Source organism: Arvicanthis niloticus, chromosome 12, assembly GCF_011762505.2.
Source record: "Arvicanthis niloticus isolate mArvNil1 chromosome 12, mArvNil1.pat.X, whole genome shotgun sequence".
In the NCBI taxonomy this organism is placed as follows: domain Eukaryota; kingdom Metazoa; phylum Chordata; class Mammalia; order Rodentia; family Muridae; genus Arvicanthis; species Arvicanthis niloticus.
In genome coordinates, this window is record NC_047669.1 from 56,754,176 (window position 1) to 56,781,231 (window position 27,056).

The 27,056-nt window shown below is 34.1% G+C and overlaps 1 protein-coding gene across 17 annotated transcripts in view; it reads right to left on the minus strand.

Moving 5' to 3' along the window:
• Robo2 (roundabout guidance receptor 2) overlaps nucleotides 1-27,056 on the minus strand; it is a 1,463,572-nt gene that overhangs the window by 36,198 nt on the left and 1,400,318 nt on the right. For 11 of the 17 annotated variants that reach the window (XM_076943085.1, XM_076943080.1, XM_076943077.1 and 8 more), the window contains 6 exons: nucleotides 20,316-20,498; nucleotides 12,469-12,511; nucleotides 10,934-11,061; nucleotides 6,211-6,492; nucleotides 5,672-5,797; nucleotides 1,025-1,178 (listed from right to left, as the gene is read on the minus strand). In XM_076943085.1, the coding sequence (XP_076799200.1) occupies nucleotides 1,025-1,178; nucleotides 5,672-5,797; nucleotides 6,211-6,492; nucleotides 10,934-11,061; nucleotides 12,469-12,511; nucleotides 20,316-20,498 (916 nt within the window). The remainder of the gene's footprint in view (nucleotides 1-1,024; nucleotides 1,179-5,671; nucleotides 5,798-6,210; nucleotides 6,493-10,933; nucleotides 11,062-12,468; nucleotides 12,512-20,315; nucleotides 20,499-27,056) is intronic. The other 6 variants (XM_076943086.1, XM_034514892.2, XM_076943083.1 and 3 more) reach the window with 1 other exon arrangement.

Sequence of the window (27,056 nt, forward strand, 5' to 3'; positions counted from 1 at the left end):
GGAAGAAGAAATTTTACAAAATAGAAAGTTAGAGTTAGAAAAGACATTGTGAAATGCTCAAAGATAGAATTTATAAACATTGAAAAAACTATGAAAATTTTATGCAAAAATAAATATTATATAATTTGAACCAATATAAACCATAATGCCACTGTGTAATTAAATTTTGTTTAATAGGTAAACAATTCTGTGTAAAATAAAATCTGTGAAGAAAAAAATCTCGATATATTCTGTATTCTTGGGTGTATACAATTCTAGTCAAAATATATACTGATTTGCAAATGGAAAGCAAGACACAGCTTTTAGAAATATTAATTTAAGTAAAATGTTTTATTTGACATTTTGGCAATAAAAAAAACATTATCCACGTCTTTGTGTTTCAAATCAGTCACCACTCAAGCTGACAGGAAACTAACTCTTGTGAGATACTTGGTAAAGAATAGAGAAACATCCTATTTAAGGGCCAACAGAAGAAATTGTCTAACTTAATGGTTTTGTTACAGAGTGTGCATTGGCTTGAATCTTTTATTGTTCCTGTTCCTAAATTCCCATCAGAACTGATGATTAAAGTTCTACCCACTGGTCAAGTCTCCACAATTATCCCATTGTGGTGATGCTCTACTGGTGGCGCCCTGCTACGACCAGACATCAAGTCATTAGGAAACTGCAAGGGATGATGAAGGGGGTTATTTTAATTCCCTTTCAGCCCTTCTCAGGAGTGCCTCTTTAGTTCACAGAGCTGTGGAGACTTGCTTTCAAACTAACAAGCAATATTATAAATGGAGGCTGATTATCGTGATTGCCAACCATCTAAAGCACTTGAGGGCCAAGGATTCACACTCCTCAGTGTGGGCTGTTTTATGTTTATCGCCTAAAAATAGAGAGAGTGCAAACAGTAAAGACGATGCAGTGAACATGGAGGGAGGGGAGCCAGTTTAAGGATAACACAGCACATGGAAAGAATGAACAGAGGCAGAAGGAAGTGCAGGCTTGGCCAGGTTGTCAGGGTACGCCATATTCCTACCCATTTTCTTGTTCCGCAGCATAGTGCCCCAGCTCTGTACCAGGAAGAGGCTGGACCGGAGGAGGAGGTAGAGGGACATTAGCCCAGGTGGATCCGTTGTTTTTCTGCGCTTTCGAAGAATTTTTAGTTTTCTTCTTTTTTCCACCTTTACCACCTAAAAACAACCAATATGTGTATTCAGAGAGGCTGCCTATGCAAAGAAACAGAGTATATTAACTGTCAGGGTGTACTAATGTTTTCAAAACACCAGGATCAGTATGTTAGACGTGATACAAAGCTATAAACAAGCAAATGATACTCTCTAAAAAATAAAACAAAATAAAACATTGTTTCTTTTTTTTAATGAATTCTACCAGTGGCCTTTGTGTCTCTCCCAATGCATTCTCTGCAGACCCGAGTAAACCAAAATCATGCACATCTATTGATTTATTCCCGTCTGCTGCTTCCATGTTTCCATTGTTCGGCAAAATAATGGTCCACAGCAAATTCTTTTAAATGTCAGATTTTACTGCATTTATAATGCTCTTTTACATAATCTCTCTCAGTGGAGAACACAGTGTCTAAAGATACAGGCTAAACTTTTCCATTAGAATGTATTCAGTTTAATTAATCTAGAGGAGAAACATTCTTCTCTCCAAAGTCATGAGAAAAAAAAATCAATCAACAGTAAGCCGGAGAGTATCTGTACATGCTTCATCAAGATACATTTCATAGACTTTTTGTCTAACGAGTAGTACCATTAATTGTATATATCATGTTAGGAGTTCTCAACCATTATAATTTTAGCATTTCATAAAATTCCAAAACAAAGGGAATTTCTTGGAAATAGTGTAATTAGGTTCGGTACTATGTATAATACTAATGAATTCATACATAGAGGGGGGCAGAAAAGAAGCCACCAGTGTATGAGTCATATCTGAGGTTCCATGGAACTTAGTGCACTGTAGAAATGGAACATCATCTGAATTGCTGTACATCTTATCCTCCAAAGTTAAGTGAATAAAACTTGTTCATTAACAAGGAGGGAGACAATGTAGGTTAAAAGATGAATATTCCTTTAACAAAGAAGCAGAAGATATTTAAGGGTACCTAAGCAGGTACCGAAGGGTACCTAAGCAGGTTGCGTGATTTCTATATCAGCTCCTATTCGAACAGTGGAATTGACCCTTTGCATTTCATCTTTATTAAGGACATTTAATTTGTAAGTTGAGTTGTGAGTGTAAGAAATGAGGCTATCCAGTCATGCAGATTTCATGAGAAACTCACTCATCTATTTCTTGTTTCTATCTATTACTCATCTGAGTTAGCAAAATAAAATTATATAGTATAATGATAATATATTGGAAACCCAGCAACAGATAACATTGTTATACTAGACATTCATACTACTGGAAAGTACATACTTTCTACATGTTATGCGTGACTACATGCATATCTATTAGGTCATGACAGTAATTGACATTTGTACTTTCTCTTTTACTTTCTTGTTAAAAGAAAAGGTTAACCACAGGGAAACAGAGCAAGCACCTTCTATACTAAGCTTGTGTGTGTAAGAGTTTGATTACTGGACTTGAGAGCTGCTAATTCCTTTATTACTTCATAGGCCAGTCAGTAGTTGTCATCTTAATTTCCATACACAGAAAATAGATATTTCTATTTCCCTGAGCTATCTTTAGGATTATAATTGCACGTAAAATATTAAGTATGGAAAGCCAGACAACATTGTTCTCTTCCAACTCTTGTCTCATTAATAAAATAAAATAATAAATAAAATAGAATAGAATCCAACTTCTAGTCACTACTACACTCCTCTCTTCTTCAACTTTTCAGTGAGTGTACCATGAACAGTCTAAGTTTCTAAGTAAAGCAAACCACTTACTACTGAACAGATGTGTTCTTTTTTTTCTTTCTAAAATGACACTTTGAATGCTTAGGCCTCCTAAATTATCAACAAAGACCAAATACCACATCATTTTTTTTTTTTTTTTTTTTTTTTGCAAAAAAAAACCTTGAATTGAAATGTAATACTTCGAAAGGCATAGGTCCAGAAACCCATTCTTCCTTGCTTCCCTACTGGTTGTACTTTCTCTTTGCCTTTTGTCTTTGCATTAGGAGAGTCTTCATGAATCCTCATGGCCTTTTTGAATGGTTATCTGGAGCTGAGTAATGAAACTTGGAAAGATTTCCTGTGTTCATTATAAAGGCGAGATACTGCTGTTCTCCCAGGATGATCGAGTCAACTCTCATGTTCACATCATCAGAGTGAAATCTGCATTCACCTGGCAGCAGCTTGTCAAGAGCCAGCTGTTTGTGTAGTGCCCCATGCTACAACTAACCCAACTGTCCTTCAGCCCTTATATGCATCCATGTTGAAATTCTTACCAAAATTCAAGAAAGCAATTCATCACCTAGTATAGGAAGCAACAGGCTTTCAAAATGTGGTTTGGAAACAGTGGATTCTTAGAGGGAATTTCCGACTTGATTCTGAAAAATTCTGTTTCTGAGATCTGAATATATATATATATATATATATATATATATATATATATATTTTTTATATATTATATTGAATGTATACTTATTTTAAAAGTTGGTACAATAAGATTCAGTAATTTTCGTGTATATAATATATATGATTATTATTTCAGTAATTTTTAAAAATATGTTTTATATTTTAATAATTTGACTTTTAACAGAGCTTTTAGAACTTTTAAAAGGATTATACAATATATTTAAAAGAATATATTTTAAAGAAATGTATTTAAAATGTATATTTTAAATGAAATGTATTCACTCAAATATGTCAGAAATGAAAGTTTCTTAATCACCGTGAGTTTAAAAACCTATTAAAATCAATGTGGACAGATAATGTACAAATGCTAAAATATGATACACAAACCTATATGTTGGTTTAGCCAATCCTTATGAAGCAGATCAGAAATATTGAGCTCTACTGGAGTTTAAACTGAACAGTAAATTAAAGGATAATCATTTTAATCTCACCTCCTAAAATTTGATCACTATAATTTTGTATTTAAATGTAGATAAACTATTTATTGTAACTCCCATATCTATACATAAATGTCCTCTGAGATATTTCTGGGCTCAAAAAGCAGAAAGCATTGCTGTGATCATGTTCTGCTAGAATTACTTTAAAAATAACTTTTAAAAACTGGTGATGACTGATATATATATATACATATACATATATATGTATATACATATATATATACTGAATACATATATATATATACATATATATATATATATGTATATATATATATATGTATTCGCTGGTTTGCATGTCTATAGACTCCATGGCTTGTGGTATGCAGCTTTCTTTATATACATCCTTTGATACTTACATATATTTAATGAAGTAAAAAGGAAGCTTCGGGAAAATTACTTTTTAATTATACAGAACAATTGTGGGAGTAATTATACACAAATGACAGTACAAATGACATATAAGGTCATTCCTAAAGTTCTCCTGTGTTATTTACCCTCTTTAAATTCATAACAGATGTTTAAATTTTTTGTATTCTATAATGTATTAATCCTACCAATAAGCAAAAAGAGCAATGACTCATTTTGGAGGGAAAAGAGGGCATTAACATTTGAGACTAAGAGGATTTTATCTCCCGAGGAAAAGTAATTTAGTAATGATAATCCTGGTGGTGTTGAAAGTTAACTCTTTATGGTCTTGAAGTCTGTACCAATCACCAACACACTATCATCTTTTACTACTTATACATATTTCAAATAATTCATACAAATGGCACAACACTCATCTGAAGAGATAAAACGAGTTGTATGACATGATCAATTAGAAATGTACAGCTGATATCACCAGGCATAATGTGTGACTACAATTGCAAGGTAAAGTGTGTCTAGCACAGTGTCTTCATGTTAGAGGTGAGATTAGTCATGGTAGAACATTGTCAATGGTGCATATTAGGATAGATCTGCATTTCACTACAACAAATTGCATTTACAGCTGTGTGCTCTAATTATGCTGCATCACAGTTAGCTCGGCTCATTTCTTTCAAGCACATGTTGAAATTTATAATATAAAAATTAAGCAGCCACGTAAAATATTATATGCATGGCTTTTAAATTAGGGTTAATAATTATCTATATTTATTCTTGATACTTAGCACTGAATCATGTGATTTGAAAGATAATAAGCCTCTCATGTGACATTTTAGAAAAAAATATACAAAATTGTGAAGCTGCATTGCCCAAATATTAGTATAACAATGCTCTAAAATATTGTCATTTCTATCATGTATTTTCTAAAATCGATGACCTAGAAATAAATATCTGTTTAATCTTTATATTACAAAGTTCCCTTGACTTTAAATAGGGCTCATGACAGTCAAAACTGTGTCTGTTCTTCATCGAGCAGTCTTTAGGAAGCTGGGTCTATTGTTTTCATGTTCATTTCTGTACAGTTAAGAGTGACAGCAATTTTCTCCCTCCTCCTCCCCCCAACCAAAGTACAACTTCACTATGTTCAAAGACTGTCATTTGATAGATAAATGCCTGGTACTGGGTTGTGATTCAATATTTCTTCAATGCTAGCTAGGAACACAGGTCATATGCTCTTGACAAACAAATATTTCTCCTTACTGTGATCAAACCAACCTGAGAGACTGCCACTCCTTTCTGAGCTGTTGTGAGAGCTGGTGGTGCTGAAATCCTGTGACTGGTTGTGTGGCATTCTATTAGACAATCCCTCAGCCAATCGGTAGTCAGGGATGTAAAGTAAGGCTAAGGGTTAAAGGGCAGAGGTCATAGTGGCATCATGTGATTAGTTCACAGCACAAGCCCATGCAGAACATGCAGTTAGCAACTCAGAAGCAGATGTTGTGGGAGAGCAGAGGAATGTTTTATCTGTCCTTTCCTAATGGAAGTAGAGATGGATTGCTGGTTATTATAGTGAAAAAAATGCTAAAAGAATGAAAGCATTGGTGTTGGTCTGTGATGGTGGATTCAGCAGTGGTGGGGTCAGTGGGAGTGATCACTTAAGGTGCTGGATATATACATGCCAAGAGATTATTTTACTTTAGGTAGTAAGCCTTGTAATGAATCACTAAACTGAACACTGAACAATAAATACACATTTCTATCTCATGCATAAATGATGTGAAAAATAATCTCTCGAGACTCAAGGAGTGACTCACCGTTGTTCCCCTTGTTCTGATCAGGTAGGGAATAACCAAATCCCATGAGGTCTGTTTTTTGTTGAACTGAGCTTTTCCACTGTGGATCAGGAAGATCAACTGCCAGTTCGTGGATGCTGTTGGAATGCAGGATCTGGGTAGTGGCATATGGGGTGGCCTGTGTTATTTGGCTGGAACTGTTGTAAGTGGTTTTGGTAGTGAAGTCAATGCTGCTATAAATGGCTCCATCAGAAAGCATGGTTGCTGTTTTATCCCCTTGGCCTGGAACCGGAGGCAGCACATCTGCGAGGAACATAGGGAAACAAAACTATTTAATGATGCACAGGAATCCCAAACTCTCAGGACTGAAGATGAAAAATAAATGTGTCACCCTGCCAGTCTGCATTGCAGCAGAGATGGGCTTCATGAGCCAATGAACGGGAGATGATGTACAACCATTGTCAGACTATCAACCCCAGTGACAGGCAGGCTCGACACATGTCCTTCATGTCTCACTGCTTACTTCATCTCCCCAAATTTCTTTGAGCATGAATTAGAAATTTGAGATGTTTCACTATTGAGAAACATACCCAGTTATCCACTTGGTTTTAAAAGCAAAGAAACTGCTAACATTTGACAGAAGTGCTGCTGAAAGGGAATCTGCAAATTACAGATGAAAACATCTCTTGCCACTTTAGTGCAAAAGACACAGAACACAACTGTGGTACTGTTACAAAAAAAAAAAAAAAAAAATGGTCCCAAATTACACTTCCCTCACTATGTAATAACATTTTTCCTGAAGTTTTAACTTGCAATTTGTCTTGCTTGATTTCAAGGTGTTGAAAATGGAGAATAACTGATAGAAAATGAACTTGTTTTTTGTGAACAACAAAGGAAAAATTTCATGAATAAGTCATTTTTACAATACAGAGGATTTAATGTTAGGAAAAAAGGCACTCTTGGTGATCAGTGGGTTTAATTTATGCTACCAGCTCTGAGAGTTAGAGAATTACACTTTCACATTGTACAGCAGCAAAAGTAAAATTAAACTTTAAGCATAACAATGGATATCAGTCAGCTCATGTTTTACTTGGGGGTGTGAACTATCTTTACATGATGGTTATAATGCAGATCTGCAACCTCTCTCCTGGACTAATTTTCTTCTTTCAAAGAAAATCTAGAATTGTGAATCTTCTAACACCGGTTTTAGCCATTTGGAATTAATATCAATCTGATTATAATGCTTCCCCCGATAACATACACTCTATGAACCTTGCACTCTAAATTGATGACTTCACACCAACTTGTTTGTTCATTCTACAAAAAATTTAAGCTGTCTTAAAACTTAGACTTAATGATTCTCCACGGTACATGAAATAAAGGCTCTTATAGAATTAGTTTTGCTTTTGTAACCTACTGTAGTTAGAGAATTTGTCTTCGTAACAGAAAAATTACAATCTATTTTGACACCAAAAACCTTCAGTTTAGAAAGCTTCTGTGCCAGAACTCCAATGTGTTTACAATAAAGTGATTTTACTTTACAGAAGTAAACATCTTAAATGAAGACCAGTGTGGTCATTAATTATAGTCAATGTTATAATATTTCACTGCATTTTATAAGCAAGTAAAATTTATTTTCCAGATTTCAGAATTGCCCACTTTCTTATCCTTCTGGTTTTTAGCTGTAAACTCATTAAATATTAAATATTAGTATCCTTTTACACTTAACACCTTCAAGTTTGATAATATTATTGATAGTAATAACTTATTGATAATTAGTGAAAATATTCTGATCAATGAATTTTCAGACTTCCTGTTTTTTTTTTTTCCTGCTTACTCAACACTGCCATCCATTGATGAGTGTTAGTTGAGTAGACTCTCTTACCCACATGGGCCTAGTCTCAGATATCTTAGACCTAAACCTCTCTAATGTTTTAGACTTGGATTATAGGACAGTTTATTTGTAGACTCTTGAAATATTTTTTGGTGTCCAATTGATTTAAAAAAGGAGAACAACTAATAAAAAATAAGCATCTGTAACATTACTCTGTAACCACATTGACTTTGGACACAGAACTTCTCTCTCCCTGGTAGGCTCAATTATAGTCAACTTACAAGTGAGAGAGCATCTATAATGGTTTTTTTTTACAGGTCTTAAAATAATTTAAATTTATCAAATATTGTTTGATCACTATTATATTTTCAATAGTAAATAAAATTGTGTCCTAATTTTGAATATTGGAATACTACTCATGAATATTTGTATGTGGAAAGGAGTCTAATGCTATAAGATGGTTTGGAACTGTGTGCCAGCCATTCTTCTAACGGGCTGTATCTGAACAGGCATCACTATAGTGACTTAGCACTTGTCATTTTTTTTTTTCATTTCTTCTGTTTCCCAAAAACTACCCTTTATTGCCTTGTTCTGCGACCCTCTTGTTGATACTGTGTTTGAAGTTTGTGAATTAAAGAAGTATTGCCCTGCAGTTTGCATTCATCATACAGCATAGACCAACTTGTTTTTTCTTGTATTTATAAATGTATATAGATTTTGCTTCATTATTTGTGTGAACCATTTCCCTTTCCACTGAGTCTTTAGTTGCTTGTAAAAATATTCCCTTGGGTTTTATGACTTCATAACCACCATTCCCCATCCGGTGGTGGGAAATGAGAAAATACTCATTAATGAAATGGTCTTGATAAAAGGCAAAAGTATTTGCTAGTAGGTTATCCTATTATATGAATTATGCTTTCTTCTATAATTAAATATGTATTAGAATCCCAATATTAAAGGGAAAATGTTAGTGTCTTCAGTAAGTCTTGTATATGTATAGATATATATCATATGTCATAATCAACTTGGAGAAAATGACATGGTGTAGATATAGTATTCAAGGCTTTAAAATTGGATCTGTCGTGCTTTCTCCATCCACAATTTAAGTTATTATTTTATTTTTTAAAGTTTAAACTATATATTTTGTAACCTATTTTATAAATTTGTGAAAGACACAAATTATTAAGCATGAAAAATATAATGTGTTTGTTTTCCAAAATAAATAATAAATATTTAAAATGACTAACACCCTGAAAAGAATACAGAAAAAAAAAACGGCAAATATTCTTTTATGGTCCCCAATGTGCACCTCTGAAACATTTCACTCCTCAAAAATGAGATAGTAAAAAGGAAAAAAATTCACAAATCTGCATGTATACACTTCGGTTAAATTTGAATAAGATATCTGAGAAGTTAATGTAGCTTGCCTAACAAAGTCAGAATATTTTCTAATGGATGTATTTATGGAATATAGAATGTTGTGGTACTTGGATTCAAATACAAGTAAAAACGGCAGCTCTTCCTGGATGGGTACTGTAAACTGAATAATTTCTTACAACAATAATTTTTGTAGAACACCAGAGTGACATAGTGGGGAGAAGATATTTGGGTGAGTTTAGGCACAAACATTTCCCATGTAGTTTACACAGAGTTCAAAGCTCACCAGTCAACCATACAGCTTCCTTTCTACTGTCAGTTGAAACCTGCTGGTCCCTATTAGCATGCTGATTGCATTCTATGGTTTATGCCAAATACTTCCTATACAGATCGTACTAAACAGAGATGTAGCAAATGCCTTGACCTCAATATTCATCCATTTAATTCTCTTTATACAGTCATTTTATATACCTTTATTCAAGGAAGACATATTTTGGGAAAAGTAACAGCTATTTACAGTAGAACATTTTTTACAGTGAAAATTAAGCCCACAAAGATATAGTAGTATGCAAACGTATTGGCCACTACTGATAGCCATAAGTATTAGCAGCTACTCATGTGATTACACCTTTTATTTGCAAAATCAAATAAAATAAAATAAGACCTGTTTCTGAACGGGTCCTATTTACTTAGCTATGTACTCTTCAAATATATAGTATATGGTGGTAATTATATCAAATTTATATTCTCCATGAAGAGGTACTTGATAAAGCATACTGACTAAGACTAAAGAAGCAAAACATGTAGAAAAACACTGAAATTCCTAGTTTCTAGTTTTAGTGATGATGTGCTAATATTTGAAAAGTGAATGCTCAGTCAATATTTCTCTTCTCAATTATTAATGATTTCCCTAAGACCTTAATTTTACTTAAATTGATACAGAATTAAGTAGACAACTTGTCAACTTGTTAGCAAATTATAGTTTTGTGGCTCTGTCTTTATTGCCTTAATTACACACGAAGATACCCCTTAAAATAAATTTTAATAGTGTGTGTGTGTTTGTGTGTTCGTGTGTGTGTGTGTGTGTGTGTGAGAGAGAGAGAGAGAGAGAGAGAGAGAGAGAGAGAGAATGAATGTGTGAGTGCAGGTGTCCTTACAGTCTAGAAAAGGATGTTGGATCCCTTGGAACTGAAGTTACAAGTTGTTTAAAGCTGACTAATGTGAGTACTGGTAACTATGCTTCAGTCTTCTGACGATTATATCCTTTTTGACACCAAGCCACCCACTCAGTCCCACAAGTAAATTTCACATTTCCTTTTGCTCCCTGGGGCCCACACAGTTGGAGAAACAAATGGAGATCTACAAGCTTCCTTTTAGCTTTTCCTTGTATGTATGTGACCTCGTATTTGTTTACCTATAAAGAAAACTAAAAATGCTTAGAAGAAAAATGAAATAAAATAAAAATTCCAGAACACCATACTAAAAGTAGACATCTAGATGACATACAAAATTATTTTCAAGTATACAACTCACCTCCACGCCCAAAATTTCCAATTTCGTTTGGGCCACTATTGCTATTGTTCACTGGCAAACTCGTGGCTGGCCATGAATCAGCAAGCCATGGATAATTGGGATCACCAGCATTTAGAAGACCTGGACGGCTGAAACAGAAATGAAATGATTAGCTTGTGGGACTCAGTGAGAGATTTTGATATCATCCTTACAGGCTAAAAAGGGTAAGGAGATATAAGATTTTAATTGACTTCAAATTAAATGGCAAGTGCTCTTAAGAACTAAATAACTTTAGTAGTTCATTAAAGCTATACATAGATCTTCTCTGTCAGTGGCACTAAAGAGGCTTTGCCTGAGATCCTGCCCACATAAAAAGGAAATCAATTGTCCATCTTGGAACTGGTGGGAAATAGGAAGGAGAGTAAAATCTTGAGACCAAACTCTCTGGTAAGATGACATCTCAAGAGAACAGTTACTCTGAGTAGTGGCTCCATCCCTGCCATTCCCAGAGAACAGAATCTATTTTCTCTAGGCTGTCACCCTTACTTAGAACCCTCATACTTGATTGGAGGTGGATAGTTTAAGGAAAATTAATGAACATTTCGTATACTTTTCTAACCATAGCACATAGCACATTTCCATATTTCCCTCACTGAAAAATAAAAAGGCTTGTTAAGGATTACTTTTTTAAGGCAGTAAAAGATCCAGTTATGAGACTCAACACATTAACATAGTCTATGAAGAAAACTTCTTTCCCATCACATTTAATGAGGAGTTTTGTTATTTAACGTAAAGATGGGATTCTGAGTCCTTTCCAGAATATTAACATATTTACAAAGAAACAGATCATCTATAATTGTTGTACTTTTTTTTTTTGATAGACCCCTTCTGGTATAATTCCTAAGAGAAACATGTGTTTCTATGGAAACTGCAATAAGAAGATTCAATTGCTTCTTGCTATATCCGCTAGCTCTCATTAGACTTAATCTCTTTTTGCTAAAATATTGATTAAATGGGAGATTGGAAGTTATTACCAGAGCCTAATTACAATCTCCATATTGGCAAAGGGAAAATAGATGAGGATATATGGGTTTGTTATCAGCTTTTATCAATTTCAATTGAGTATCCAAAGTTGTGGAATCCAGTCCTATCAATCTACAGCCTATTCATCATCCATGAATCATTTACTTTGTGATCGATTATGTGTAATTGTTCACTCACAGCAATTTAGTGAGAGCCAATAAGGAGTCTTAAACAACAGCAACTTCATTTGCTAATGTCTAATTAATGCAATAAACATCCTGCTAACAAATGAACACATTCCTTGTGATATTTACTACTAATTTCTTCAGGGGCATCTGGGAGATATGAAACATCTGGACTTGATTCCTCTAAAGTGCACAACAGATAGACCATTAAACCTTGTGGTAAGCCATTCAATTCCTCCTAGAATTTTCAGACTTATAAGTGATCGTTTATTACAATAATAGCATCTCACTACAGAATTTCCCCAGTACTGATTAAAAATAATAATAAAAAGAAACTCCTTAGCATACCTCCCATTGCTCATTAGTCCTCCATCTCCTCTTTGAAATGTTACTGTAATAAAAGAAAGACATACACACATAGTTAGTATTAATCACCACTAATACCAGCTACCTATTGGGCCTCAGTTTAGAGCGGAAAGCTGGGAATTACAACACAGTATAATTAATGGAATTATAAATAGGTAACAACAAGCCATGGCTTGGCTTGGGACAAAGTCATCACCTGCTCCTAATTTAATAGACTTTTCCAAGTTTCTTTAAACAAAATGAACAGCTAGAGTGGCAATTTGTGTTTAGATGTGAAAACTGGAACATGTGAAGCATATGCAGTCTTCTAGGATGTCATAGCATTACTGTGGAATTATCAAATATAATAATTTATTGATAACAAAAAGTATCTTACTTGAGGGAACAATACACAAAAATTCACATTGAAGAGAACTAGCATTGTTCTACTTGGTAATATACTTCTAATAAAAATACAGAAACTATTGATTACACGAAGCACTCCGTCAGAGATAATTTCAGGCATACTTACAAGAATTATACATTGAATGGTGCTAATTACAGTAGACATAAACTTCTATTAACATGGAATTGTATTCTCACAACAATGTAATTTGTGAGTAGTTGATACTGAATGAGTTCCAGTTATCTGTTACTATCTCAAGTTTTCTATCATACTAAGTAGATTATTAAAAATAAAAGCACCAAGGAACATCAAATAGAATCATTGTCATGATTGTCATGATTCTTTTTTCTCCAATTAATGGTTTCCACTTCACAAGCCAGGAACATGAAAGTAGTCCAGAGCACTGACTAAAGGATTTGAATACCAGTTTAACTCCATCATCCCATTTACAAACTCTTTTAGATAACATGTATTTGAGCTTCACTGTAATTTCATTAAGCAGCTAAAGTAGCTAAGGTTGAGTCTACTCAATGATATCTACTCTTTCTGCAACAGAAGTAAATAGGCAATTACAGTGGAGTTACCTGTACACATACCTGCAAATTTATTTGTATAAAATTTTGTCACTAAATTATCAAACTAGACTTCTTTCTAAAAGATATTTGCTATTTAAAAATCTCCAGAAGAAAGAATTGTTAGGATCTTGCAATTTGGACCCAAATCTTTACAGAACAGCTAAGGTGATCACAGGGAATGATGGGTGAAAATTGAACACATACCCTTGTCTTTAAATGATACCAATTATGTGCTCTATGATTCATTTGATAATAAATGTGAAAATAATTTCTTGTTTAAAGAATTTGCTCACTTTAAATACAGTATATTTTCCCAATGTACAGACAGCTTTTAATTTGAAAGTTTTTCGTGACTCATCATTTTCTGGAGCTTCACATAGGAAGTCTGATCACTCATGAATGTGTGCAAATTTCTAGTATTGCACATCTGTCTCTTGAATGTTCATCAAGTAGGTAACATTATCTCTTATAACGGCATCTTTGGGTAATAAAACCTGAATTCTAAGGGTCTACCATAGTTAATAACTCATAATGTGACTCCCAGAAATATCATGTAGGGCACCCACCTATACTGCCATCTCAGCTTTTAGGAAGACACTCAAATGTACCATGAGACAATCGAGACTGCCCATAACTACTTACAGACAGCTCCTCTAAGAAAATGACACTAATTATCTCTCCACTTGGGGGCTTAAGATTTGATATCAGCAGTGCAACTATACCACATTGTGCCCATTTGATAATTAAATTTTAACTTAAATGAATTAAGCAGTGATAGATAAACTAAGTAGAACACACAAACCTATGTGAGCACACACATGCACTGACACAAACTGGGACCCATTATCGCTGACTACCGGACCCTCATCTCACACATCTTACAAGCTATGTGGTTTACAACAGAATACTAAGAGTCAAAATGGAGTTAAGATGATGCTCTATCATTGTGAGTATGCCAGAAGGCAGTGTTTGGTGGGCTACACTTCTGAAAATCATGCTAATATATGCTTAAAGAATACACGAGAAGATACATAGTTATCTTTGATGAAGAGGCGCTTCCTTCCCATCCAAACTTTGTGATAATGAGAGAAATATATGACAAAAGGGGCAAACAGACTAAAGACATTCAAATTAGCCAATGACAAATTTTCCATAAAATACAAAGAATTATGATCTAATACCCAAAACCTAAACAGAAAGTTAGCATTCTTTAGAGCTAGTATTCAGTTATTGAATGCTATAGTATGTTTTATATTTACTACCTGGGAACGAAATATAAGTATGAAAGGATTTGGTTTTTAAAGTGATTCATACTGTATGTTTAAACAAATTCATTTTCTCTTTGTATCTCAATCATCATTCAAAATCTTATTAAAAAGGCTCTAGACATAGCAGGCTGCCAAAGATTCAATGAAGACATGCGTCTCTATTTTTGTATAACAATTAAAAAATTTACAGGACATTATGTAATTATTTATATAACTTACAATGACCCTCACACATACAATTTGGTAGACATGAGACGCTACTATTTTATACCTTTCTGTCAAAAAAAGAAGAAGAAAGGAGGAGATGCAGATATGCACATACATGCGCGAGCACATGCATGCACACACACACTTCTTATCACACTAGCATTAACTACTTGTCTTGTTTTTTTGAGGAAGTGGGTATCCTTCTGTAGCCCTGGTTAACCTCCTAATTGTATAGAACAGTCTGTAGAACAGTCTGGTCCCTGTTCCAATATCAGCCTGGCTCTTCCTCCAGTGATGGTATTAGGTATTTATCCTTAACTATGAACAAATTAGAATCTTACAGTGGAAATTGTGTATGATCTTACATTAGCATTTTGAGAAGTCATGCAGAGAGAATAAAAAAAAAAATAATGTCATAGCCAATAGAGAGCTGCTTTGAGGCAGTTCTCATTTCGAAAAAATATTTGCCTTGTTGTGGAAAGTGCCTGGGATCAGCAAGGAGGATGCCTGGCGAACTCTGAGCCACTGTTTCTTTAAGCAGCGTCCAGTCACTTTGTGTGTATCAGAGATAAATTTGAAAGGACCTTGACTGAGAATCAGAAATTTCTGCTAGCATCTCAACATAGAAAATTCTAGGCTGCAACCTAGAGAAGCTTCAGACATGAACATCTAAAATATTTTAGAACTGCATTAAATATTTGAACTTTTTTTTTGACGTTAAAGTCAGGAGGAAACGAGATTTTCTAAGTTTGTGTCATATGCAGAGTAATTCTACGCTTCTAATGTCACAAGGCAGAATTAATCCTCGTGGCATGCCTGCTAGAACAGGAGGGAAGAGGGAGGAAGTGTAACTATGAAGTAAATTGACATTTTGAAGCAAAGAAGCTTCTGGAGTGCCTATCTCTACTAGGTCACATTTTTCTCTTCCAAATTGAAACTTTAATGTTGCAGTCAAGTCTTCTTCCCCTTCATGATAATATGAATGCATTAATTCTTTTTAATAAGCATTAACCAAGCCTAGTAATCAGACTATAAAAACCCCATCAAATCACTGAGCTGCCTTTTGCATACCTCTGTCAAATAATTTCTATTTTGCCAACAGTCCTAAAATCCATGCAAAGAGTATTTACTCTGTGATAATATCCCCAATCATGTTAAATTGTTAATGTGTATGAAGCTTTTATAAATATTGACCTTGTAGATGATATTCACATAATATAACATACTTCTTTAAAAGTGAACAGAGGCCATCTTTTATTAAAATTTGATTACTCTAATAATTATAAATTTTAAGAAAAGTAGGGGCTGAGAGATTGCTCAGTGGTTAAGAGCACTGGCTGCTCTTCCAAAGGTACCCAGTTTAGTTCCCAGCAACCATATGGCAGCTTACAAATGTCTATAGCTCCACTACCAGGAGATTTCACACCCTCTTCTGCCTCCACAGGAGCCCAGCATGCATCTTGGAATACAGATATACACAAAGTCAAAACACTCATTCACATAATATAAATCAATAAATTAAAAAATTTAAAGAAAATTTAAAAAATTTAAAATGAGAAATGTGTATCCATAAGATATTTATAATATTTATAAACAATGTTGAGTTGTATGTGTACATATAATCATATAATGTATATTATATTTCAGTCTAATTCTCATCAAACTATGAATTTTTTCAAAATTTAAGTGTTCACTATTTTAGCTATGAAAACTATTATAATTGTGACCATATGTCCACTTTGTATTAAAAATTCATCTAATTTTTTTTTTATAAATCTGTCTTCAAATCTTTCGCATTTTCTAGCATCTGAGGTTGTAAATTCTTCCTGCAATCAGAATCTTCTGAAACAGGGAGCAGGAGAACACCTTCATCAGTGAAAATGGATTTAAATGTGACTACCTGCTCTATAGTCATGAAAAGCTACTGCACATATAACATGAGATACAAGGACCGACTGAACAACCATTTTCATGTGAAGGCTTATGTTGCATATAGACCCATGAGTAATATGGTGCCATACGTTTGTATCTGAGAATCTAAGTATGAGATGAAAATAATTGCTGAGAAAAAAATAATTGCAAAAAAGGAAGACTGCAAAATGATGTGCAAGCTTGCCCTGAAAATCCCCCACGTCTGGCTGTGCACAGCAACAAAATGTGTTTAGACCAGATTCTCCTCCAACATGATTTGAATGCATGCGTCTGTGTTTCTTCTTGATATTTGCTTATGAGATAAAGTTTTTTTTTATTAGTTTATTAGATTCTAGTAAATATGATAAATTCACTGGCACCCAAAGAAAGGTACCAACACTCAGTAACAGAGTTTTGTGTTTGTTTAGTTATTTCTCCTTTCAAACTTTATCAGTATTACTTTTATAACAATAACAACAACAACAACAACAACAACAACAATAATAATAATAATAATAATAATAATAATAATAATACAGCCAAATTTCACAGAAGACAGGAGATACAGTGAGTGTTTGGCTTGAATATTGTATGTGGGAGGCCAGACTTTGTGTTTCACCCTGCAAACTATTTCTCCGCCTCCAGTAATTATTTCTTACTCCTTCTCTAGTAGCTAAGAATAGACTAAGGACAAAGGTATAGGAGAAAGGGATGCTTTAGTCAATCCTGACCTGCTCTATAATCCTGTTTCTTATCCATTTAGCTTTATTCTGTATCCATTTAGCTGTGATGCCCAATAAAGAGATTATAACAAACTATTAACTCTATTTTAGTTCAATTTTCAAAAAAACATAATTATGTTATATAATGATCTAAATCTGACTCTGAATTGACTTGATTTGTTAAAACTTGTGACTCCCACCATAAGCTAATTATTAGAGATTACACAGACCTAATCCTGAGAGATTGCAGCAACATGTACTGATGAAACAGTAGACACTTCAGAAATATCATCCTCATATTGAAATGACATTGCTCTGGTCTTATCTGACCTTGTATGCATAATGGTAAAATATCAGGTTTTCAAGAGAAGTTTTGATGAAATAAATATAAAAAAAAGACTAAAACTGCACATTTACTCTATAGTTGTTATAAAACGTTCAAAAAATTAATTCATCACTACTCTGTGCTTTTAGAATGGATCATTCACTTGTTCTATGGAAACCATAGCTACAAACATGAGAATATGTGCATAACTCTCCATTTTCATTTAAAATCTCAAATTGTCTACATTCTGTACATACAAAAAAAAAAAAAAAAAAAAAAAAGGTAAACATCCCCAAAGTTAGGAGATCTGATACTAGGAAGGAATATGTGGAGACGCTATCACAAGCCAGATAGAAAATGTTACTTTCCAGGGATTTGGCAAATTTTCATTTGCTTCCCATCTAGGAGAGGGCAGCAAATGACAAGGATAAAGGACATCTATCCTCAGAGTCAGCCATCTATCAATTAAGTATTAAAGTTTTTGAAAGGCTTCTCTCAGCTTGGCCTTCTTCCAAAAATCTGAAGGGCAAAGCACATTCTGAGTTAGCAGTTCTTCTCCAAGCTCATGGACATCAATCACAATGAGTCATGACAGTACAAAATGGACAATTCTTGTCAAGCTCAAAGACCAACAGATATTTTCAAGTTAAGTGCATAGGTTTTGCAAAGGACTGCTGTGAGAGGCAGGAAGAGATGTCTGTCTGATGTAATTGTCCTGAAAGTGGAAACCGTGTGCCATGAGAGCTATTCGACTAATTGGGAGTGAGCAATTGAAGAAGGATGGAGGTTTTAAAGGCACCGTTCCACAAGTCAACATATTAGGACTTTTTATTATAGCGACATCCACACGTTAGCTGCTACTATTATTACTAAGTCAATTGAAGGAAGAAGCCTCAAGTTGTCCTTGAGTTAAAAATCAGGCCCTCCTTGATTGATTGATATGAACATATCACTGAAAGACATATATACGAGTGTTTGATGAAACAGATGGGGTAATAGGCAACAATGGGAGAGGTGAAGGGAAAGGGCTGGGCTATAAAAAAGGCATTGAAATACTATTGAAGGTTAAGACTTTGCCCCCACCACTTGTTACTGACTGCCCCTTTCAGGGAAGGATCTCTAATTGGTGCAATGATTGAACACTTAGATGACAAAGAGTAAGGAAGCAGGCAGCTTTGACAACTGTGAAGAGATGATGGGAAACTTCTTGTCAGTGGATATGATATGCCTTTTTGAGAACTGATGAGTAACTAATACACTGTATTTTCATATGCTATAGACATATAAGAACCATGTTGTAGTTAAGTCACTACAGTTCCTGTTGTAACATAATGAGCTAGACAACCAAGAGAGTGTTATTTTTTCCACATTTTCCTGTTAAGACATTGCATTTGATTTTCCATTTCTAGCATAAATGTTTTAATAACTGATTTTGAAAGAGTACTTACCAGGTGTTAGAATAGTAAACCTAATGTCTCAAACATATTTCAGGTTCATAGGATAAAATTAAAACTTCTCCCGTGAAATTCTGCAGAGTATGTGTAACTGAGAGTTACTATCCTTTTACTGATGCTATGGAAAGCAGTGAAAACTGACTGCCATATAAATTGTGATAGCATACAGGTCCAATACTGAATTCATTCTTTCAGCCACTGATAATAATTTTCGTGTTTCTATCTCCCTGACTTCTAGACTCCCTCTTTCTCTTTCTGTACTAGCCACCAACTCATTTCTTTCTTGTTTGCAGATGTTTAAATGCACAATGTGCAACATCCTTGAAGCCCTTTTGCACTGTACAAGAACAAAAGTATTTTTGGAAATGCCTCAGGTCATGTAGGGTCTCTCTTCTTTCATTTCTCCTGAAGCCGTTTCTGCTTCCTCCTGTTCCTGCTTCTGAAAATGCTGCTTGCTCACACTGAAATAGACCCCAATTTAAGGGAACAGTAAATCACTTCATTCATGCCTCATCAGTTTTATTAATTCTGGTGAGATTTTTGCTTGTTTGTCTTATTTCCATCTGGGACATTTCCCAGTGTAATCTGCATCGTGACATACTAAAAGCTGATTTTCAAGTATTTCCTTCTTTCTCTGAGAATTTTAATAACTCTCTTGTCTAAATACATGTCTCAGAAGATGTCTTTATAGCACACAAGATCTCTGTCTGTGGTTTTGAAGAACTAGAAAACAGTTGAGCATTTTATCAGTGTCTACTCTTGCTATGCTTCGCTGGAGATACAAGCAGAGAGATTGCCTGTGGTCATAAAATGGTATGGTCAAGAGCAATGCACTGAAGCATGGTGCTTATAATTGCATTTTACAGAGCGGGTTTTTATAACAAGCCCAAATCATCCATTTGTTATTCCATTCCATTTCTTCCTCTCATCGCATTACATTCCAAAAGATAAGAGGGTTTTATAGCTGAAAATAGTCTCTTACCAGCATAATTGCTGAGTCCCTTTCTCTTCTTTCTTCTCCAGTACAACCAGATGCTAAAACCCATCAAAATTACCCAGCAGGCACCACCAATGCCAGCTATAAATGCAGGTTGCTTCACTACATCAGTGATTTGCTCAGTTATGCTGTTATTGTTTTCAGTAATGACAACTTCATTACGTCCCCCTATGGAAGGAACAATGGTGTCAGTAAACATTAAGACAAATAATAGCAGAAATACAAACATTATGCCAAAGGCACAGACATGTCCTTTTAAAGCTTAGCTGGAATTTGTTTTATGCACAGGTTGTCAGAATTACTGATAAGAACACTTTCAGTTTAAAAGAAAGTACTGAATCATGTGAGTGCCATTGGAAGGTTATTTTTTTTCTTATTTGTCAAGGAATGACTCTAAACCACTTACAGATTTATAATACTATATGATATTATAAACAAACATTTGAACACCTACTAGGAACTAAAAGGACAGATACTTTTCTTAAATTAGATAGAGTTTTTAATTTCATTTATTCACTTTACATCCTGATAGCTACACCTCTCTGGTCACTCCCTCCTACAATCCGTTCATCCCTCCCCCAACTTATTTTCTGAGAAACTGGAGTCTCCTCTCCCAGTTATCTCACAACCCTGGCATATCAACTTCAAGTGATTCTTTATCAAAGTTACCATAACCCGAATACTTGTGAATTGCTTTTCTGCTACTGTTTTGCCTATTTTTCAAGAGGGATAATTCACAAGGTAATATAATTTCAGATAACCACCGATATTCTAACACATATGTTATATACAAATATGCTTTCATTTTGGATAAGGCTTACAGTTCCCTGGATAAAACAATAGCAATTATGAAAACATCAATTCTTGGAGCGCAATATGTATAATTAAAACATTAAGAGATGCTAAAAATTTATGCACCTCCTAAGATCAGTTAAAAGTAATCTGACTTTTAATACTGAATCCAGGCACGTTATGTTTCAAAACTTCAGACCTCAGAAAATCAACTAAGCAAATCCCAATCCATACTTAAAAGCTTGTGAACTTAAGAAGTATAAGGATGAGGACATTGAAAAACAAAATTTAAGGCATATTTAAAACTTCAAAACTTAGAAAATGGGCAACAAGTGAATATAATGTCAATATCATTTCTGGTTAGTATTTAATCTGGTCAGTATTTAACACACACACACACATATTGAATTCATTGTGGTGATATTTCTTTTCTTTCTTTCTTTTTGAGGACTTTCTCTATTATTACTGTAAAATGCATTTGTTTTTAAGTGGCTTTGAAAGGAGTCATTCTCTTCGAATGACACTTTGACAGGTGTCAAGCTTTTAGATATTTTGGGTTGTCTTAATGGAACTTAGAAAATGGGAGTGTTACTGGTACCTGGCTGTGAAACCGTTCAGTCTCCAGCTTCCCATGCATGGGAAGAGTTACAAATCAAAGTGTGATCAAGACCTCAAAATTGCAGAACTTGCTAGATTGAGAACTCATTGTGTTCTAACAGGGGTATGAGGAGCACAGCTGTGTGCCATGTGGCATAAAGAATTACTTTAAGAGTCTTTCGGGTGGTTTTTCAGACTTGTCTGGTGAATTGCTTAAGATTGAAGATACCGTAGAGCTCAAGTAATTTCTTATCTACCCTGCTTATCTTTGCTTCCAAGACAGAAAATGAAGACACATTCCTGGGCTTTGCTTGCCATCCGGTGACTGAACATGAGACAATAGTCTGTAGACAGGAATGAGTCACATTGCTTTCCACGCTAACCCTTAACTTTTCAGTGACAGGTCTCATTCCTCTTTCTCTTTCCTCATGTGTTAGAAACCAACGTGTGATGGAGTTCACAGTGTCTTTAAAAAGTAGAAAAGTTCTTGTTTGGAAGAAAACATTGCTGAATGACTTTGGAACAGAAAGGACAATCACTGTTCTTCAAACCCATCTTTAACTCGGCTACAAGTTAAGAAACAAAATATTTGTTGTTGGTAAATAAATAAAATTGCAGGCTTATTTATTATAAATGCTAGAATTTTCTTACATATATATGTACATGTATACATATATACACACATAGAGATACTACACAGACACACACACACATACACAGACACACACACACACACACATATATATATGTTTCATTACTAAATATATTTTATGCCTTCACATTTCTAAAATAAATTCTAAATAATTCTAAAATAATAAATCTTTCTTATCTAAAATATATGCATTGTTAGATGTTGTATGTATAAACGTAAAAGTTGTATTTTAATATTATATTTTAAATATGTTATCTGGTGACTTTTTTTCCCTATTAGCAGTTACTACAAAGCCAAAAAAAATCAATCAAACAAACAACAACAAACCCCAAAGCCCTGACAGAGTATACAACATAGAGTAAAAGAAGACTTGCATCAATTTAAGGGGAGTCCTTAAAATGTTTCATTCAGCACTGTGCCATAATTCTGTAAGCCATAGTGTATTATGACTACTTATGCTAATGATTGTAATGGTTGTTAAAGCAATGTTCTCAATTGTCCTAAATGTGGCCCAGACAAAAATGGTGGGACTCACTGTGCTCTATTGTTCTTGCTGATAAAAAAAAAAAAAAAAGTAATGAAATGTAGTATCTTCCTCCCATTGGAGAGTAATGAAGAACAAAGTAATTTGTTGGAATGAGACGTAATTAGACACATCAGTTTCAAATGTGTCTATTTCTGTGACAGCATATAGTTCTACAGATGATCATCATCTCTCCATGATGAGCATCAAAGATGAATAACATTTTAAACAAGGTTTTATTATCAAGAACAATTATTGAATTCTGTATCTATTTGATCTATTGAAATATTTGTTATTTGAAGTACTACTTGGCATGGATGAATTTCTTTCACATTTTATCTGTTAGTTTAATTACACTGTTTCACGTGAAATCTGCTTTCACATAGCAAATTGCTAAAAACAAAAACAGAGAATAAGAATAATTTGAATATGTGTAAGTTTATGCATCATATTTTACAGTATTTATAGGTTTCTTCAAAACACTGAGATGGAATAATTGAAATTTTACACAGTCTGGCATATCAACACTCTAAAATTACGAACCATAAACTGCATCAAATGCGAGTGCATGACTTAATTAGTAAAAGGAAGAGAAGGCAAGCTGGAGTCACTTCACATGCCTCTTCCTGTATGTACTATACAATGGGGGAAGAATAAATTGAAATAGAAAAGATTAGCCATCATTAAGTTACTATTCGACTGAGAAGTAGCAGTTGTGTAAAGAGCATTATCCGACAAGATGTGAAGCTTGATATGGAAGGATAATTAAAGAAACAATTAGGAAGTGTCTCAGGACAGCAGTAGATATTAAAAAGAAGCGAATCTCTGGAGGCCACAGTCTTTTCTGGGTCGAACTGGACTTACACATGTGCATGTCCTCATTTCTGATACTATGCTGCTGTGTTCCCTGATTGCCTCTTGAGCATAGCATATTCTAATTACCTGAATAGGAGACAGGAAAGTCGCTGGTTTTATTGTTTTATTTCTAGAAAAATTTGAACAATTGTTTGCCATACTAAGATGGATTATAAAGGGTGTTCAAAATCCAGTTAGGGACTCAGTGTTCTAGAAATAATGAAATTCAGTAGAACTTTGCGATTTATTTAACATAATCTAAATTAAATCTATTATTTTGCTAAGCTACAATTGTTCTGATAACAATCAACTGTGCTTGTTATGACACCACATTGGTTTTATATAATGTTTTCTTGGTTCCAACAGAAACAGGTCTCCAAAATATTGTGAGTAGACAACCACAAAGGAAATAGAAGAAAATTTCCACTGCCTTAAGAAATATCTTATTTACCAAGTACAATAGAAAAATAGGCATAAAACAGAAGTATAGTTATTTGGCAATCTCACTTATCTTTGAGCAAGAAAAACCATATTCAGTAAATACAGCTCATGTTTGTTTCCCTTTAAGGAGAATTATTTTTCTTCTAAACTAAAGTACTTTTATCTAACAACAATGATGTAATTTAGAATTGGAACCTACAGTGAAAGGAGATATACTCATGTATATTTCTTTTTCCATTTCATCTTGTTTGGAGACAAAATCTCCGTATGTAGCTCTAGCTGGCCTTGGGTACAGTGTACAGCCTATGCTAGTCTCAATTTCATGAATTTATTCTTCAGCCTTCGTAGTAATGAGATTATAGGCTCCCAGTATTTGGCATCACACCTGGACCTTCATAATCTTCAAAATAAAAGGTTTATTTATAACGACTTTAGATAAAATATGTACTTGTGCATACACATGTACATGAATATACGTATATTTAAATCCTTTTGAGTATACCTGTATTTTTTTTTACTCCAATTTATTTCAGAAAATCTCAGAAGGGCAAGTTTGTAGGTTTCCCTCAGGTTAAGGAATTAATTCAGTCTGAACAACTAATTAAGAAGGGAAAGGCAATTTAAAGAAAAGGTAATACTTTAACTTTTTGCCTCAATGCCATCCATTTAGCAAACAAAGAAAAGTTGTGAAGTCTAAAACATTTAACATTATGACTAAATACAAAGTATATCTCTCTTCAGGAGAAGAAATGATCACTCAAAAATCGATGATATCCTGTCCTAATAACATTTCCCAATATCAGGAAATCAATGAATATTTTATGAACTCTTAATGAATGCATACTCTGTTTTTTTTTTTTTTAATGTATTGTCTATATGATGTCAATAAGACTGAAGGGAATTGAAAGAGTTTAAAGACTAGAGTTGTATCGAAGAAATCTTCACGGATGAGCTTTTGGTTCCCTTAATGACATCTTCAGGCCCTACATTGTAAGCAATCTGGTTGCCACGGTGATAAAACACTATGTCATTTATATGACATGTCTGAATTCACAGCTTAAAATGCTAGAATGATAGCGAATTTAAAGGAAGCCTATATGTAAAAAGGAACCATTTGAGAGCGATGTTCACTAATCTTCAAGCAATCCCCATGATATCCTTTGATGAGAACTGAACCTTGCACTGAGGAAGACAATAAAGATCTGGTACAAAGCAAAAGACAAACGACAAAAGATAAGGGAGGCTGTCCAGCTAATATCCAGCTCAGAGAAGTGAATTCTTGATATTTGAATTCCATTCAGCTAGGAGCACCACACAGATATACTAATATTTTTTATTAAAATTCCCAAATGGTCCTACCTTAAATTGAACATCAAACTGAGGTGTTAGTCCAAGAAAAAGGACAAAAAGTAAAAACTCCTACACAAATACTATGAAAAGGACTAAGACCTGGCAAATTCAAGATAAAAATCTAGGAAGAATAATGCTTTATAGGACAAACACCAACACTCTTTCTTTGATCATAAACCTTCAAAATATGTCATCTGCAAAGCCTAACATCTAATAAGACATAATAGCCACACAAAGATAGACAAGCAGATAAAAATTTAGGCAAAATAACAAATTAAGGGGGAAAAGATAAGTAGATTTTTCAACAATACACGTTTTAGAAATTATTTTTATTACATTTATGTTTATATATTTTATCTAGTTTGAGGATGGGGCACACTCATGTCATGCACATGTATGGAAGTTAGAGAATAGCTTGCAGGAGGTGGTTCTCTCTTCCTACTCTGTGAGTTTAAGAAATCAAACTCAACTTTTCAGGTTTGGCTAAACATGTCAATCTTCTGAGCTATCCTGCCTTCCTGTAACATAGGTTTAAATGCAATGAGTTTTAAATTCTTATTTAAAAGAATATACAATCAATACAGACAGACAGAACTTAACATAAAAGGTTAAAATTAATGCAACTATTTAAAGAGATGACCTAATACTAGTATTTCAGACAGAATACATTTCAGAGCAAGAATTGTCATAGTGAATCAAATATAAGCATCTGGTGATATCCTTGAAATAAGCTCATTATAACATAAGTCCTGACATACAAACACTTTGTAGCAAATAACCAAAAGATTCAGAATGAGGGCTAGAGAGATAACTCCTTACAGAGTGAGGGCTGGAGAAATGGCTTCTCATACCCAGAGAGTTTGAGAAATGATTCCTCAGTTATAGATCTTGTTCACAAGCAAGAAGACTGAGTTCAGATGGCAAGAACCAATATAAATGTTGGGTGGTCATGAAAACTCATCCCTAAGTCAAGCACAAAGGAGGTACAGCCAGGGTATCCCGAGAGATAGCCTTATTATATAGGCAAACTCTGGATATGACTGAGAGATGATGCTTCAGAGAGTAAGACAGAAGAATGAGAATATCTGACATCAGTCATAGGTTTCAACATACACCTGTACACACACATGCAAGCATGCATGCATGTACATGTAAGAAAAAAAGGATGATAAATTAAAAGTAATGAGCTCTAGAATTAAAAGAAGATGTACAAATCCATAATTATGATATATTTCTAGATTCATTGGTAAATATTTTTGCTTTATATTTGTTGAAGACAATTACATGTATATATATATATATATCTATGTGTATCTATGTGTATATATGTATGCATATATATTTTTCATATGTATACATCACCATTAACTAAGATCATATTAAAATATCCAGAATTCCTCTGGTATAGTTACTATCACCAAGTTAATAAATATTAAGGAAGAGACAACATCAGTTGTATCAAAACTTCTGAAGAACATAGGAGAGAGGAAGACTTCCCACCTACTAAGGATATTCA